The following is a 19054-nucleotide window of genomic DNA, read 5'->3' as shown; positions in this document are numbered from 1 at the left end:
CTTCCACAGTGACACTGTACAGCTAATTCTCATTACAATATAGTGATGGTAGTTTTCTGTCCAAATAAAAGTTCATAGAATTTAAAAGTCAGATTGGCTCCATCTTCCTTGACTGTCCTCTGGAAACACTTCCTTTGTGCTGTGACTGGCTTTGTTCTGAAGTTGTATGTGTTTTCTGTATTTGCAGTGTGTTTGTATAATGTACCACTGGTGATGACATAATGATGAAATGACATTTGTTTTTTTTTTCAGCACATTGGGCTATATATATATATATATATATATATATATATATATATATATATATATAAATATATATTGGCTATATGCTACATTTCCAAAAAATAAAGAAAATAAAATGTCAAACGAGGAAGCAAAATCAACAGGTTAATCCTTCCAAGGAGGAGGTGCACATATTTAAATAATAATAATAATAATAAAAATAATGTGTAAAAAAATATTTTTTTTTTATTAATTTTTAATAAAATGTTTTAAATAATAATGTAACATTATTAAACATTGTTGCAGGTGTGTGTGTGTGTGTGTATAAATAATAATGAATATTTAAAGGATGTGAGTTGATTAAAAGATGCAAGTCACTTTTACAAAAAGACAGAGCAAGACTGAAATATTGATTTTGGCTCGCTTATTCACAATGACACTGTAGGTCGGATTTATAATCTTTTGAAATCTTCCCATAATGACCCTCTTCCATAGCAAATTAAAGTCGAGGCCCGAAATGAAAAAAGAAGAATGAAAGCCAAAAAGCTGTTCTTCATTCCTCATAAGCAGTAAATAGATTGAGATGCTTCGTCAGAGAAGATGGTTTAAAACAGGTGCGGGGGTTCTTACGAAGGATGACTCATTTCCCTATCTTATCATCAGATGATATATGGAGACACCCCCCCCTCCCTCTCTCTCTCACTCATGCGCACACTCGCATCGCAGTTGATATGTGCAGTATGCCTTAGGGAGAAGGACCAACATTTATCATGATGGGAGAATATTTGAAGAAATGCAATTTATTCCTGATGATGGGAAAGCGGTTTGCGGCTGAGAGAGAGAGAGAGAGAGAGAGAGAGAGGCATCAGCAGTGAACTGCCACAATCAGCACACTCAGCTAAACCCTGATGCTCTTATTAGGCTACCTTACTGAGAGAGGTAACTGTATTGTAAATATATGTATATATATATATATATATATATATATATATATATATATATATATATATAGTACAAATGAGCGAAGCACCCATTATTTATTTAATTTTAAAGTCAGAACAAAAAGTAGAAAACATATTTTTAACAGAAGGAGTTTTCCAAAGAAATCTGCAAGAAAATTTTTCACACCTTCAAACTTCAGTCTTAGAAATTTGTTGCATTTTCTGCTTCTCACAATCCAAGTAACAATCCAGAGGTCTGGCCTCTAGGGTGGACTGGCTTCTTGGTTTGATTTGCATATTTTCCCTCTTTTACCTTGTTTTTCCCCTCCCTCTGAAAGATGAAAGCTTTAAGTACTGTTTACCACACTGGTTCCCAATCTCAGTCCTGGTGACCCCATGCTCTGCACTTTTTTGTGTTTTCCCTAATTTACACACCTGACCAAGACCATGAGGGCTTTCACGTTTGTTAGAAGTCCCATTTTCTCTGTATCTTTTAATAGTTTTTGGACCTCAAGTTTTGGAATTCCTTTTTTTTTTACTTATTTTCCTTTGACTTTCTTTTTCATTTTGCACGAGGATTAGCTGATACATAATCTCCTCAGAAATATCTCAAGAAAAGTGAATGTCATCCATTTTGACTGAAATTTAACTGGAACAAATGAAGGCTTTTGACCTCTACAAGTTTGTAGACCCTTTCTTCTGAAGTGCTGTAGTAGAATAGAGTAACAACCTCTACTCTTCTGAAGTCTTTACACTAGATGTTGGAACATTGCTGTGAGGATCTGATTGCATTCAGCTACTAGAGCATTAGTAAGTTCAGGTATTGATGTTGGATGATTAGTTCTGGATCACAAACTCCAAAGGTATTGGATGGAAGTCCATCACTCCAGAGAACACAGTTCCACTGCTGCCCAATGATCAGAGGCTTTACACCCCTCAAGTCGTGTTAACAGTGACACCATTAATGGTAATGTAATAAGATTTTGGTCCATTTGTATTGGTCCACTCATCACGACATGTTCACATGATGGAAAGGCTAGCTGCCGTTTTCAAATGGTGCCGAAAAAACAAAAAAGATGTGATATCTTTGAGGTTTTGATATAATGATATGTGTTCTACATGTGCCCACTGACTGACTGGTGGGCATATATTAATGCTTTGGCAACAGCATAGCTTGGTACAGTCACGCAAATAAAGCTTCTTTAAATTTAATTTAGAAGCTTGTAGAAAAAGACAGATAGAAAGAGAGTAAGAGAAAAAGAGCAAGAAAGAGTGAAAGAGAGAGCTCTTTCACCACTGACTAAAAACAAGCCCACTAATGAAACCAAAGAAACAAACCCGAGCCATTAACACGAATGTAAACAAGTCTGCTTTACTTATGAATGATGAATGAGCATAATGGCTTTTCTTTTTCATTTCACAACACCATGTTATAATGTGAGTGGTTTACTTTCACGGCCAGCAAGCATGTTGAAAGACTAAAAGAGTGAAAGAGAGAGAGAGAGGGGTTGGTGGCGTTCTAAGCAGCAATCTTGCTGGGCTGCTTTAAGCTGAATCCTCCTCCAGTGAAGCGCGGTCCGTCAGCACGCTGAGGCAGGATGACGGGCTGTCCTGCCTGGGTCAGACTCCTCTCCTTCTCCCTGAAAAACAATGGAGGACAGAGTTAGAAGGTGCAGGGCAGAGAAATATAAACACACACCACCCTACACATCGCTCCTCCTGGGGGAGGGTCTCTACTGAGCTCTGAATTCAAACCAGAGAAAGACAACTCTCAGAAGTGAGCTTTGAAGCTAACCTTCCACCATGAGTTAGCAATGGGTTTCTTACAGTAGGCACACAGGGCAGAAATGAAAATACATGTAGTAAAATAAAGCTTGGTTGTAGACGTATGGGTATCGCATGTTGGCACTTTGAGCCATGCTTTAAGCAGTAAGTAACTGTGTTGCAGGAAGTGACAGCTGTACAGTATCCAGGATCACACATTATGTTTTGTTACTAAAAGTACTTCAAAGATAAAGCAAGAAGCCAAAAAATTAATTCTAAGAATAAGTTTTCTCTCATTGGCTGAGGGAGTGGGGGGTTAGGCAGCTTCTTACAGGCCAATTTTTGTCTAAACAATTATTACCTTTCATGAAATGAATATCAGAGCCTCCTTATAAAATACATGCTATAAAACATAGTACAGATTAAACATTCACAATCTGCTTTTTTGACACAATTACAAATTTCTGAGCTTGTCTCAATTAATTACAAGTAAGAAATAACTAGCATACTCATGTGCATCATTTTATATTTACAGTACTGTGCAAAACAGCCATAAGTACAAGCTTTCAGGAGGATATTTCTGAGGCGATTAGAGATAATATAACACACTTGCATAAGGATTTTCCAAACCAGAGCTCATAAAAATGATTAAAAGTTATAGAGAAAATGGGACTCCTAACAGCCGTGCAAGACCTGGTAGACGACCAGAACTGTCCCCATCAGATAAACAGAACTTAAAGCTTTCATCTTTGAGAGAGAGGAGAAAATCAAGCTCCACTCTTACTTCAGATCTGAAAAAATCCACAGGTGTTTCTGTCCATCCTTCCACTGTGAGAAGACAACTCAACACTATGAGTCTGAAAGGATGTGTAGCTGTTAAGAAGCCATTACTGAGAAAAGAAATAGACAAACTTTGCACCAAAGCATGAAAAGACATCTGAGATGTGGAGTACGGCTTTATGGACTGATGAGTCTAAATTTGTAATAGGGATTACTTGGATTGTGAGAAGTGAAAGAGATGTTCTGAGAGACCTTTGTAGGTGTAGAAAAATCCATGCAGATTTCGATGAATAACTGAAAGCAAGTCTTTGGAAAAGAATGGAAGCTGCATTAAAGACAAAGTGTGGACACAATAAATACAGAATAATTTGCTATTATATTCAGTTGCTGAGGCTTCCTGTTAAACACATTTTCTGCTCTTTGATGGTTGTTTTGAGTGGTGATTAAATAAATGAAGGTGGTCTCTGATGTTTGCTCAGTACTGATATATGCATTATCACTGAAATCTTGTCGGAGGCATGCACGCTTATTTTAACAGATAACTAACACAACATCAACAGCAGGCATACCGAATAGAGCCAGTAATATCCATTGAACAGAAAAGGCTTGGCTGAATAGCACTCCCATCATTCTCATTTTGCTTTGTTTGCTTGGTTGTTTGTGTGTTTATCTTGGTTTAGAGTCCCTTGGTGTCAGCCATGTGTTAATGCGGCCATGATCCAAACAAATATCGGTAAACACGATCGCCGAGGCTGACACACTCACACACGTACCCTCTCTCTCCTTCTGCCTCGCTGCTTCGCAGACATATACACGTGCACACACACACACAAACACACATCTCCCAGCAGAGAACATCTGTTGCCACCCTGATCTCTTTCAACTGTTCTCTTGCGATCGCAAAGCCCTCATCTTTCATTCAGTACACCGCTAGTGCAGGACCTCTCGGCCACACACACACACAAACACACCCACCTCCACACACCATTGTGCACACCACAATGCTTCCCCCCCCTCGATGTTACAAACTTCTTTCTCTCCCTCTCCATCTTAATTCCTCTCTCGCTCACTGTGTTTGTCCAATATCAAACGCCGTCAATTAAAATTCACTGGCTGTGTAATGCGATTTCGCATGGGAAACGATGAAGACATTTGGCAACAAGCTTGAAACGCACACACGCATGCTTCATCCACCTTTGTTTTTCTCTATCCCCAAACAAAAAACCCAGCTAAATTAATATTATGCGGAAAGGGCTTCAAATATGCTTTCTCTTTGGACGGAACCGCAGACATCTGTGAAATGCGCTTTGATCGGAACGCCGTTCGCTTGACTTGTGGAATCAGCATCATCTGCGGCTAATGATTTCTGACAATCGCAGAATCAAACCTTATAATTACATTTCCAGTGTTCACCAGCATGATAGGACGTTTGGAATAATTTGGCAAGAAGTGGTGGTGGTGTGTGTGTGGTGGGGGGGTTAGTTTGGTGTCTCTGCTTCCAGGAGGACGATGAGCTGGAGAGGAGAGGTTAGGATGGTGCCATCTCCGACCACTTTTGCCAGGTTTGTAAGTGGCAGAGACAGCCGTAATAATCGCAATGAGACCTGGAGCGGTAATGACAACAACATCAAAAACAACATGAGAAACAACAAAAATAACAGCTGCAGCAAAATAGCAAAAACTGGCACCAGAAGCAGGACAAATCCACATCTGCCAGCAAAAGTGCCAGCAATGACAGCACTTGACAGTATTAGCCGTAATACAGCAACTCCAGCTCCAGCAACAATATAAGAAACAACAGCAACACCATCACCACTAGCAGAGGAGCTCAGGTTAAAGTAAAAGTATTGCTTCTTCTGTGAAATGATTAAACACCAAAGAGGAACTAAATGCTAATGATGAAAATGCAACTGCTTAATAAGTAAACTACTTTACTCATTTACTCAGGCAAGTAAAAATCCATCAGAATGTTACTTAAGAACATGTAACTGGGCAAATGTAACCAACAGCCATCATCACTAGTAACAACACCAACAACAACTTTGCCACAAGAAACAACACAATAATCAAAACTAAAGCCAACAGTAGCAACAGCTCAAACAAAACCATTGCCACCAGTAACAAAACCAACTCCACCATCACCACCACCAGTAACACCAACTCCAGGAACACCAGTAGAACTAGCAACAACTCTGAAACATCAGAAACAAAACCAAGGACACAACTGTCACTAGTAACACCAACTCCAATAACACCATCACCACCAGGAAAATCAACTCAAAGTAACATCAATTCCAACAATTTCATCGCCACCACTAACACTAACTCTGCAATCACCATCACCAACTCCAATCACTAGTAACTCCAACACCAATAGAAACATCTCCATCAGTAAAACCAACATCATTACCACCAGTTAAAGCACTTCAAACAACACTATTACACAAGTACAATCAATTCTAACATCATCACCACCAGTAACACCAAATCCAAAAACACCATCACCACCAGTAACACCAACTCCAAAAACACCATCACCATCAACACTTACTCCGAAAACACCATCACCACCAGTAACACTAACTCCAAAAACACCATCACAACCATCAACACTTACTCCAAAAACACCATCACCACCAGTAACACTAACTCCAAAAACACCATCACAACCATCAACACTTACTCCAAAAACACCATCACCACCAGTAACACTAACTCCAAAAACACCATCGCCACCAGTACCACTAACTCCAAAAACACCATTGCCACCAGTAACGCTAACTCCAAAAACACATTAACCACCAGTACCACTAACTCCAAAAACACCATCACCACCAGTACCACTAACTCCAAAAACACCATCACCACCAATAACACCAACTCCAAAACTATCATCACCACCAGTACCACTAACTCCAAAAACACCATCACCACCAGTACCACTAACTCCAAAAACACCATCACCACCAATAACACCAACTCCAAAACTATCATCACCACCAGTACCACTAACTCCAAAAACACCATCACCACCAGTACCACTAACTCCAAAAACACCATCACCACCAGTAACACCAACTCCAAAAACTATCATCACCACCAGTACCACTAACTCCAAAAACACCATCACCACCAGTAACACCAACTCCAAAACTATCATCACCACCAGTACCACTAACTCCAAAAACACCATCACCACCAGTAACACTAACTCCAAAAACACCATCACCACCAGTACCACTAACTCCAAAAACACCATCACCACCAGTAACACTAACTCCAAAAACACCATCACCACCAGTAACACTAACTCCAAAAACATCCACACTCTAAGATCCACTATCCAGTCCCTTAACTCAGAAGTTTCCAATTCAAGCCTCAGGAACCCTAGATTTTAGTCTCCTTCACTCAGGTGTTTCACTCTAGGGATAAGGAATGCTGATTACCTGGCTCAGGTGTTTTAGATCCCTGAAAGGGGCAAATTTATGGACAGGCTAGGTGTCCCCAGGCTTCAAAACCTCTGCCTTAAAAAACACTGTCACCACTGACACAGCTTGGAGAATTAACTACCACAGTCCAATATCTTCTCTGCGCCTCGACCTGCGCTTCGCCTCAAATTAATCTTAGTCAAATTTCATTCATTTAGTCTTCATTCATTAATTACATGGCTAATTCATAGGGCAAAATTAATCTGCACGTTGATGAGGGTTTGATAATAGCTAGAGAGGCAACGGCTCTACATTAACAGGCAGAACACTGCTGTATCAGATGCTATTATGGAGAGAGTAATGAAGTTATGCGTGAAGTTGTTTATTTAACACATCCATATGCTGGCGGATGTGATAAAGACTAGGATATAGGCCTAGCCACTTCAGTGGCTCCACTTCAGAGGAGAATGTACATGCTTTCGAATATTCATACAGTGGCACACAAAAGTTTGGCCACCCCGGTCAAAATTTCTGTAACTGAGAATAGTTAAGCGTTTAAACGATGACCTGATTTCCAAAAGGCATAAAGTCAAACATGAAACATTTCTTTAATATTTTAAGCTAGATTACTTTTACAGTTTCAAAATAACAAAATGAGAAAAAACGGCCTGAAGCAAATGTTTGGGCACTCTACATGGTCAGTGCTTAGTAACAGTCCCTTTGGCAAGCATCACAGCTTGGATAGACTTTTTTGTAGCCAGCTAAGAGTCTTTCAGTCCTTTTTTGGGAGATTTTCGCCCATTTTTCCTTGTAAAATCCTTCTAGTTCTGTGAGATTCTTGGACCGTCCTTCATGCACTGCTCTTCTGAGGTTTATCCACAGATGTTTAGGTCAGGGCACTGTGAGGGCCATGGCGAAAGCAGTCCATTGTGGATTTTAAGGGTGTGTTTAGGATCATTATGCTGTTGTAGAAGCCGTCCTCTTTTCAACTTCAGCTTTTTTGCAAATGGTGTGATGTCTGCTTTAAGAATTTGCTGGTATTTAATTGAATCCACTCTTCCTTCTACCTGTTACCCATGCCACTGGCTGCAACACTGGCCCAAAGCATGTTCAATCCACCCTCTTGCTTAACAGTTGGAGAGGAGTTCTTTTCATGACATTCTGCAGTGTTTTTTTCTCCAAACATATCTTTCCTCATTGTGGCCAAAAGTTTTATTTTAACTTCATCAGTACACAGGACTTGTTTTCAGATGCATCAGTCTTGTTTAGATGTTGCTTTGCAAACGTATGATGCTAAATTTTGTGGTGAGGACGCAGGAAAGGTTTTCTTCTGATGACTATTCCATGAAGGTCATATTTGTGCAGGTGTCGCTGCACAGTAGAACAGTGCGCCACCACTCCAGAGTCTGTGAGATCTTTCTGAATGTCTTTTGCAGTCAAACGGGGGTCTTGATTTACCTTTCTCACAACCCTATGAACAGTTCTTTCACAAAGTTTTCTTGGTCTTCCAGACCTTGACTTGACCCTCAACCTCACCCCCACCATTCCTGTTAACTGCCATTTCTTTATTACAAACTGGGGAAATGACTACCTGAAAACGCTTTACTGTCTTCTAATAACCTTCTCCTGCTTTGGGGACATCAATTATTTTAATTTTCAGAGTGCTAGACAGCTGCTTAGAGGAGCTTATAGTTGCTGATTGTTGGGACAAGGTTTAATGAGTCAGAAAGCTTTATAAAGCTTTGGAATGTGCATCACCTGGCCTTTCCTAATGGACAAGCAATAGCTCATACAAGCTAATTAATGTCTGAGACCTTAGTAAAAGTCATCTGATAGTTCAAATTTCTTGGGGCGCCCAAATTTTTTGCTTAAAATGTTGAAAAGAATGTTTCATCTTTAACTTTAAACCTCATCAGTTTATCTGTTACTCACTTAACTCATAGTAACACAAATTCTGACCAAGAGTTCCCAAACTTTTGCATGCCACTGTATACTCAATGTTCTGAAAGCATACTCTGCTCTTTGCCTTTTGCTATAGGATATTCAGTGATTATCTATAATTCTCTGTAGGTTTGTTACTAAGAATGAGGCCTTTTGCACTTTCTCCGCAGAGAAAGTGAGAGCGAGAGAGAAAGAAAGAGAGCGATTGTAAGTCAATAGCGCAGATTGATTTGTGCCTGGCTGGAAACCAAGGCTTTAAACTCCCAACAGGGGAAAGTGTGAACATTTCTCAACTTCGACTGGTTTCATTAATGGAACAAAGAGAAACGTCCGTCCATTAAAAACGCATCAAAATCCAACCCCCCCTACCCCGACCACCACACCCCCTGCTGTCTCTGTGCAGAAAATAAGTAAGTCTCAGGAAAAACTGTGTTGATTACATTTGCATCTTTCTGCTGATCTGTGATCAGCTTTGTGGTTTCTAAGCAACAGCACAATCTGTTAGAATGGTTTAGGGAGCAATCTGAATTATTTACATGAAATATACCATTTCTATACTATATAGCATGCAAAGTGAAATAATCATATACGATGCTCAAAGAAGCTATTTTCTGAAGGTTCATAGTGATAAGGACACTAAATATGTCAATAACAGTACCAGACAGCACTCAGTAGCGGGATGTGAATGTGAACCCCTAACCTATTTCTTGAAGTTGTAATCCTGCCTTATTGAACTCATATTGAATTCCTACCCACCATGTACTCATCTCTAATATTCTATATACATCTGACACAACCAGCAGTCGGCCAGATCTTTTTTTTGACAAACTGACAAGGTTCTGACAGAGTTTTAACACTGGTCATTAGCTTTTCTCACGGATCTTCCAACAGTCTGATCTGACTGCCTTATTAACTTGTATGGCTTATATTATAACTCCACTCTACTGTGTCAATCAGAGGAATATTGCTTTCTCTTTCAGGTCTTGGTTCCTCCTCATGCTCTTTGGTATTTTTTTGGTAACAGTTCACTGTAGGGTAGTGTTCATAAGGCCACATGACACCTACATAAACAGAATATGGTTTACTTTGTGGTAGAAAAGAAACCGTCTATTCAGCCTACAGCTACTTTTTTACTTTTTTTTTATTCTAAAGGGTAAACAGAGGCTGGAATTGGTCATGGAAAATGAATTAAGACTCTTTCTGATACATAAAGCCACACAAAGCTTATAAGTGGTTCTCAAGGGAAAAGATACAATGCAAGACAATTGTAGCACATGAGCCCCATCCAAAGAAATGTATAAACTGTCTTATAAAACTGAATATGTTAGGAAATGTATGTGCATACACTATTAAATATGAGAAAAATAATACACCAAAAAGACAAAAGAAAACAATTTAGTCTGATCTTAATCTCATTCAACTTTTCATTTATCATCATTTTATGTCTACACTTTAGACTGAGCTAGCATTAGCTTGATCCTATATTCTTGTAATCAAAAAAGGCAGCTTAGAATGACAACAACATAGTCCAGCTCAGTAGCATATAGCAAAAAGGGTTCTATATAGTATCAGAAAAGGTTCTTTGGCTGTTAACAATAGTGGAATTTGGTGTTCTTTAAAGAACTATATCACTGCTGCCGGAACAAAACCTTGTATCTCCAAAATGGTAACTTTACAGGAGAAGGAATAAACCTACTTTACTTTTAATGTAAGTCAATGGAACCAGACTTTTTTTCCAAGCAATTTTGGGACACTTCTTTTAGTCCATTCCACATGAGATTTACAAACAATGTAAAGGGTAATAGTTGTTTTCAAATTATGTCAAAAACTGAAAAACAACAAAAATGGAGACACAAGGTTTAGCAATATACAACAGATCTTCTACATGCCAACCAATACATGTCTTCATTGAATGAAACAGAGTAAAGCCAAGCTGAAAAATGATGTTTTACATCAACTCAAGCCTTAAAAACACTTTAAATAAACTTTGCTCTGTTCCACTTTTTTACAGGGTAAAGAAGAACCATTTAACTATGCAAAGAACCACACAAGCATTCAAATGGTTCTTTGAGAGTTCATGGATCTATACAGAACCATTGGCTTTACTAAAGAACACTTAAAGAACCAATTTTTAAAAATGATGATAGCTTGTTAATCTACAAACGTGAATTCAATGTAAAATGTGAACTTGATATGAATAATTTATTAACAAAAATGACAAAAATGTTGTGTACTACAGTTTTTCATTATGTTGAATGGGATATTTGTCAGCAGCCTTTAACAGTTGTTATAAAAGTACACATTTATGGGCGGAGCCTGCATAGGTCAATTGTTGACCCGTTTCATTAAAACTGTCCGCAGCTCATTGTTCAGTGCAAGCGCACTTGTTAAAGTACAAAACATCAGTGACATTTTCCCTTAAATCCTCTGGCAAGTGACTGTGCAGAGCCAAAGGATTCTGCCACTGAAAAGTCAGCCTTTACTCGTGGCAGCAACATCACTCAGTAATTTAGTGGCACAACCAAGTGTTCTACAGCAGATTGGACAGTATGAAGAATAGAGATCAACCATGGCACCCAAAACAGTTCTGACAAATAACCCCCTTTCACTGTTATACCCCTTTCTTTTCCTTCTTTTGTCCGCTTTTACTTGCCTTTTTTGTTATTTTAAAAGTTGTTTTCTTTTCCTGCTCACAGTGAATGAAGCCGCTTCTTTAGTAACTGCTATTAGTCACATCCTCTCCCCCTTAATTTGGTCTTGAGGGTATCAATTTACAGCAAGAAAGTCTATTTGAATGGCCAGCGTCCTGCAATCACATGCAGTCAACAAGTGTAGGACGAATACAAAAGATGGAATCTCCTACAGAGTCCCTGATAGTGCAGCTGACGAAGAAAAAAAAACACAAAACTGTATTTCCCCCCAATAATAACAGCACCAATTCATACATAATAACAGTCTGCATTACCCTGAGAAATGGATTTAGTATTGTGGCATGCTGATAGCTTTGAGCAGAGATTCCGACTGTGAATAAGAAATTCAGAACGTATTTTATTTGAAACAGTATGAAGCCTCAATGATACATGTTGTAATCATATCCAAATCATGAGATGATTTGGGCATAATGTTCTTCTATTATGGCACCACAGCGCTATGAGAAATCATTATGGTGTATCTTGCGTCAATGAGTATCAACTCCAGTATCATTTCTGAAGGTTAGTCATGATAACGGTACTAAACAGTGTATGGCAAGAACTTACACTGGTATTCAGTATGAGAACCTGCACTCGCATTTGAAAGGGACACTTGTAACCAACCTACATCTTTCGTAAACATGCCTATTCACATTCTACAGCAGTGCCACAACAGTCTACAGAGTTTCTGGTTTAGAGTAGGAAAACCACTTCAGATGATGTATTTTCAGGGAAGAAATTTTGAAAAAACGTCATGTGCTTTAGGGTGTGTCACGCATCCCTCTGACCCTGATTCTCCCATGGACTCCAAATCCCAGAACTCCCTGGAGGATCATGTGACTGTGGCACCATCACCAATCGTTGTTCAGCTTCACCTGAATACTGATATGCCTCACCTGTTACTTGTTTCATGTCATCTGTTAGATAGTATTTAAGCCTGGGCTTTAGTTTAGTTTGTTGCGAGGTATTCCTTCTATTTCTAGAGCAACTGAGCGTTATTTCCTGTCTCACTGTTAACCGGACTACTCCCTTTCAACTTGTTTGCCTGGATTTTTGTCGTTTGCTTTGTTCGTCTCTTTGTGTATCCGATCTGTACTCATTCTGACCTATGACTGTTTTTTGACCATGTCTTTGGAAAGTCCTCTGAACCGTAAAGCCTCTTTTGATTATTTTTACCTTGAACGCCTGCCCAATTCTGTCCTGTTACAGGGTGGGCTAATGCAGAAGAAAGCCAGATTAAGTTAATGTTATGGTAATACTTATATTTAGTATAATATTTAGTATTAGTATTCCATTTAGTGAATGTAAACATATATGTTGAAGCAGGTTTAGTAATGTGGTACAAATGCATTTCGCTGTTGTCGGAAGAAAACCTTGTATCTCCATTTTTGACGTTTTTCAGTTTTTGACATAATTTGAAAATGCCCGTTAGCCTTTACATTGTATGTAAATTTCATGATGAATGGACTAAAAGAAATGACCTAAAATGACTTAGAAAAAACTCTGATTCCACTGATTTACATTAAAAGTAAAGTAGGTTTATTCCTTCTCCTGTAAAGTTACCATTTTGGAGATACAAGGTTTCCATCTGTAAATTGGCTAGTAATCTTTTAGCTGCTAATTGTCTGAATTCACAATCATCAAATATGTGCTAGTAAATGCTCACATTTCAGTTGTAAGCATATTCATATGTTTTGTGTTCTGAATATGTTTGAATGTCCTGTTATCCACTGACAACTACAGTCCTAATGGAGCTGTATCACTTTTACATGGGAATGTGCTGTAATTTCAGTGATTACTGATGAGATCCATGATTTTAATCCAGTACAAATCTGTCATTTCTGTATGCGAAGTAATAAATCCAGAGTAAATTATCTTCCGTAATACGCCGAACTCAGTAACAGCAGTCCTGTTTAAATTGGCATCATAGTAACGTAGTAACAAAACTGGGTAATAGAATTTTTTCTTTTTTTTGAGAACTGAAGACGAGGCTAAGAGCTAAATGGAGCGCCATTTGACCCAATTCCTTAATCTATAGTTCATGTCAAGACTACTGAAGTCCACAACAGTTCAGACTGTATTCCCTCTTGCACACTATGATTTTGCACCATTATTTGGAATTGCCGCTGATAATGAGCATTACTTCACAGTTTTTTTAGCTGCACAATCAAATGAACAGAAACATTGTTTAAACAGATCAATAACTTTTACAGGTCAATAACTTCACAACTTCGTGTGGTTCATTTTTGTCATACACTGATGAACTTGCGGCAGCTACACATTTCATTGCAGTGTTTAATGAAGATGCATTTGCCTTGTAAAGGTTTCAACTGCACATTCAATAACAAGAACTGACCCAGACACTAACCAACTGATCTTACGGTTCTAGTTCTAGTTATCTTTCCACCTGTTTCCTGAGCAGGAATCATTTATGAAAATGACAGTGAACAACTGAAATGTCGTTTGGCCTTTTTATGTCACTCTAAAACTTCTCATTTGCCTAATTAGCTACCTTGCTAGCTAGTTAGTTTACCTTATTGGCTGATAAGAAATGATCTACTCCACTGTTGAGCACAAACAAATTGTGTAGAATGAGGCACAGATTACATTTACATTAGTATGAAACCATTAGTAAAAACACTTGCTCTGTGGCTAGCATAAATGTTACTAGAGTTAGCTTCTTACAGCTTATGTTACCTTATGTTAAAATCTCTACAAAGGAATAATTGTAAAAGTAGCAATCGATACATCAACATACTGTCCTAGTTTACCTTCTGGTGCTCTTACTGATCATGTAATAGTGCTGGGCAACTTCATCTTCATCTAGAAGAGTAAAGGATTCACTGAATTGTTGTTAGCTTCAGCTGTAAGTGTTTCCAAACATTCTGATTTGGTATATATTTTACAGTAAGTTTCCGGTAAACATGAACAATCCCAGAATTCCTTGAAACTTCTACAAAAGTAAAATGTGAAAATAAAGCTGCTTATTCAGATTCGATAGACATTCAAAGTATGTTTAACCCTCTGTGGTCTGGGGGCATTTTCTCAACTTGTGCATATCTTCTTAACCTTTTCAACTCCCTGACACCACCGGTGGTTCCAAAACGCACTTTGTCATGTTCTTCATAACTTTCCTATTTCATAAGCTACATTCAAAAGGTGGGTGTCGCATGAGAGCTATAACTGTCTTCTTTCCAGTCAAATAGATGGGTAATGTCATTTTAAACACTTATAATAGAAAAAGCTGAACTCACTTTTTTTTTTTTTCTACTGAAAGTCGACCAAATTTCCACAAATCTGGGCTATAAACTATAAACAGATGGTGTCTCTTCAGTGATCTGCTCTGTAAAAATTATTTTTATAAAAAATACAAAGAGCGTCTAAGATTTTTGGCTTTCAGCAGTAAACATTTACTTCATGCAGTTACTGAATAATTTGCCTTATGATTTGGTCATGTAAATTCAGATGGAACAACCAAAATATACCCTGGTAAATAAGAGGTAAAATACACCTTTAAAGGCAGTTGCATATAACATGATACTCATATGTTTCATATCAAAATGCTCTGTTATCTTTGTTGCTACTTTCCAAAACCACTGCACCTTCAGCGGCTGAATGAAGAATGAAGAGTTTCCGTCATGATGGGTCAGTCCATAGTGATTTCCTAAGTGTCCGTTGGTCAGTTTCACACAAAATGTAGACACACACCCGAATCCACCAATCACACACAGCGAGAGGCAGATGATATGTTTTTCAAGCCCTTTTCAAAGCCTCTTAACTCTGGATGTGAGTCACATACGATCTCGCGATAAGATGGAATGGAAAGGGCAGATTCTACAGATTCAACAAACGTTTGAAACATATTTCTGCACTGTACCATCACAAAGATAGAGAAACACATATAGAAACACTGAATTTGATGCACAGGCATGTTAATGGACCCCAGAGGGTTAAAACCTGAAAGATTTTCAATTAATTAACATTTTACTCAAAAAACATTTAATAACTCATTTACAGAATACCTTATTAACTCATTGTATAAATGCATTTCTAACTCACTTCTAAGCTTTCTTACAACAAATGTGTTTCCATTTCTTAGGACATTGTTAATTTCTTACTAATAGTTAATTAATTGCTGAATATCACATAGAATTCTTTAAGGCCATGGGGATTCCCAATGGATGTATAGCATATTTTCCTAATGCATAATGCATGCTGAGTATTGCTGTGTTTTGATGGACAAAAAAACACAAAGAGGATACAAAATCGTGAATTCTGTCAAACTGATGAGGTTAAGGGATGCAATGCTGCACTATAGAATATCAAACAGCTTGGCAAATAGCATATTAAATGCTAGATTTATGCTGGAATGCTCCTTGAAGGCCCTTATACAAGACCCTTTAGTATATGAAATTAGCTTCTTTAGTTAAAGGAACTTACAAACAGACAAAAGTCCAGGCAGGTTTTTAGCTCTGTGAGACATTTTTTTCATTTTTTTTTTCATTTTTTCCATTAGCCTCGTAGCTTCAGTACAAAACTAAAGACAAAGTTTTCAGACACCAAACATATCTTGGCTGATAGACTGTCTCTTCAAGGAGATGCATATGAATGTTGTTTTTAAGTTCCTGCTACTTGTTTTTGTATTTGGAAAGATAAACTCATGGCACCAACTGCTACTGTTTTACTGCAGCTTCTGTTCAGTACAGACATCACCAAGTACTTCAGCTAACCGAAAAAGACCAGTAAACACTTGAAAAACCCAAAAGACCAACACTAGACTGCAGCAGAGTTTGGATGTAATAGCAAGGCAGACTGGAGTTTACAGCAAGACTTGGCAGTTTCACTGCACTGGTGGGATCCAAGCACACAGAACGTCCAAAAGACTTGCTTTGATGGCTTCATATTGTGGAATGGCATGATGCAACGGCATACAGTAATAGCACCATATGAGCTCTCATTATCTGCGATTGCATCACACTCACAATCAGCATGGAGAATGTATTCACTGTGTCCATGTGAAATTAAATGGAAATGAACAGAGCGAGGTAAAGATGTTTTTGATGTGTCACGGGAAGCAGAATCTTTTTACTCTTAGTTCACTGCCTGTTTCGTTCCCTCAGCACAGATGCCTGTTTATGTGTTCGTCTGCATGTGTTTTTTTTCGTACATGTTCAGGACAAAAATGTTCTGACTAACATTTTTCTTTAGTCTGAGAAAAAAAAACAGCCTAACATAAATGGTCTTGACTTTATGAGGTGCTGTTTACAGAAGCTACATGTTTCATTTGTTGATGTTGAGGTCTGGTCAGTCCACTTTTCTGAGAACACCAGCAGTTTCTAGCTACACATCCTTTCAGACTCATAGTGTTGTTGTCTTCTCACAGTGGAAAGATGGACAGAAACACCTGTGGATTTTTTCAGATCTGAAGAAAGAGTGAAGCTTGATTTTCTTTTAAATATAAAAGCTTCAAGTGCTGTTTATCTGATGTTGATAGTTTTGGTGGTCTACCAGGTCTTGCATGGTTGTTAGGAGTAGTCTATGACCTTTGCACAGTATTGTACATATAAAATACAAACGGGTCATATTAAAATTACGTATAGGTACTCATAGGTACTTGGCACTATGGGCAGCAGTTGATTGGAGGACAGTGCCTCAGTTGATGATACAATATAGTGGTAGAAACAACAGTAAACAGCCAGAGAAGCTTCTAGGAAACTGCTAAACACAACACCTTTATTACTTTATTAGAGTGAAAATGAGATAAACACACGATTCGAAAGCCAATTCCACTGCAAGCTGTGAAAAACTATCCAGAAACGCACTCTCACAAACCAGACAGTGTAGGTTTCAAGAACTGCCGACTTTGGAAAGGACCATTTGCCTGATATACGAAATCACAAATTGTTTAGTGTGACGTGTCCACAATGAAAACAAACCCGCATGGTACCCAGCCATCAATGGTATCTCGTTTACTTGCTACTTACAGCTTCAAACTAAATGATATATAGCTTTTAAAAACGTTTTCAGTCCAGTTACTATATCTCACACTGAAAGGCTCATCAGTGTGCAGAGATTATAACTGCTTGCTACTGGCACTTAGCTTGGTAAATAACTGTTTGTTTCCCATCTGATTAAACTGATTAAACTGGTGTATGAAAGCTTAGATAGCATTGAGAGGAGAGATTCTGAGAGCTGTGCTGATTTTAGCTAAAGATTGTATATAGCTTCAGATCTGGCAGTGTCTGCGCCGGAGACTGAAATGCAATGCATATCACACACCTCATTCAGAAAATAAACAGTAACTCTGCATTAAATGTGCAGAGGTTCTCTGTTGAGGATGTTTAACTCATTTTCACTGAGAAAATCAACAAAAACATGTCATTTGACCAGGGGCGTCCAAACTTTTGCATACGACTGCATACACAATGCATTTCAATTTTATTACTACTATTTTATAAAAACAAACCTGTTTGTGTGTTTGTGTGGATGGGACATTGTAAAAGCCCTAGCCCCTCTCTTTGGCCAGCCAAAGTGAACCTCTTGTGAACTTGTATACACGCTGCTAAATGACCTCTTCAAGCCGAAGCCCATTTCATCAGATAAACGGCCTCTTCTGGCCAGGCTAGTGTCCACTCCAGATCCACTCTCTCCAGCATTGCGACGGCTGTATGGCACGTCTGACGGAGATGCTGGCTGTCAGAAGGCTGACCGCCACCACTACAGGTGCCCACTCCAATAAACACTACCTGCTATGCAGTGTCAGGAGCAATTCTCAAAGCACTGAATGGCAGTTACAGCAGATTGGGTGCCTATGTGCTTTTCCTATGTCTGCATGTCATTAGGCACTCTACTTACATATGTATATACTTTTGCATATGCACTGTAGGCCTAGGGTGTGAAATAAACTTTTTAAAGTTTCACAAAATTTGTGGCTTATTATATGTAAGTAATATTTTTATTGAATTTAAGTAGTTTGTTACTGCTAAGCTAACAGTAATTTGCATTATCGCTTTCTGGTGAGGCTGAAGTTTCTTACTAAAATTTTCCATTCTACCTTAAACACTTCAACAGATACATTCTGGTACATTACCAAATTCTCGGGTAAATCACCAAATTCTGTTGGTACTCAAGGACTGCAGCTGTGCACCCCTGGCCTAGAGTGATGTTTTTTAATTAAAATGTGATTGGTTGATTCCTCTGTCACTTCATAATTCTGCTGGTTGTTTTCCTCTCTGCGTTTCTTAATTGTTTGGTTTTCATCCAAAACTTAACAATGCAACAAAAGTAG

At 38.4% G+C, this 19054-nt stretch overlaps 1 protein-coding gene across 1 annotated transcript in view; it reads right to left on the bottom strand.

The window, feature by feature from the left end:
* Window positions 1–2661: 2661 nt before the first annotated feature.
* The window catches only part of cfap58 (cilia and flagella associated protein 58), a 219745-nt gene continuing 203352 nt past the window's right edge, over window positions 2662–19054 (bottom strand). The window contains exon 18 of the mRNA XM_036563477.1: window positions 2662–2803. Within this exon, the coding sequence (XP_036419370.1) occupies window positions 2683–2803 (121 nt within the window). The 3' untranslated portion in view covers window positions 2662–2682. The remainder of the gene's footprint in view (window positions 2804–19054) is intronic.

Source organism: Colossoma macropomum, unplaced genomic scaffold, assembly GCF_904425465.1.
Source record: "Colossoma macropomum unplaced genomic scaffold, Colossoma_macropomum, whole genome shotgun sequence".
In the NCBI taxonomy this organism is placed as follows: Eukaryota; Metazoa; Chordata; class Actinopteri; order Characiformes; family Serrasalmidae; genus Colossoma; species Colossoma macropomum.
This window is presented reverse-complemented; position numbering and strand designations above follow the sequence as displayed.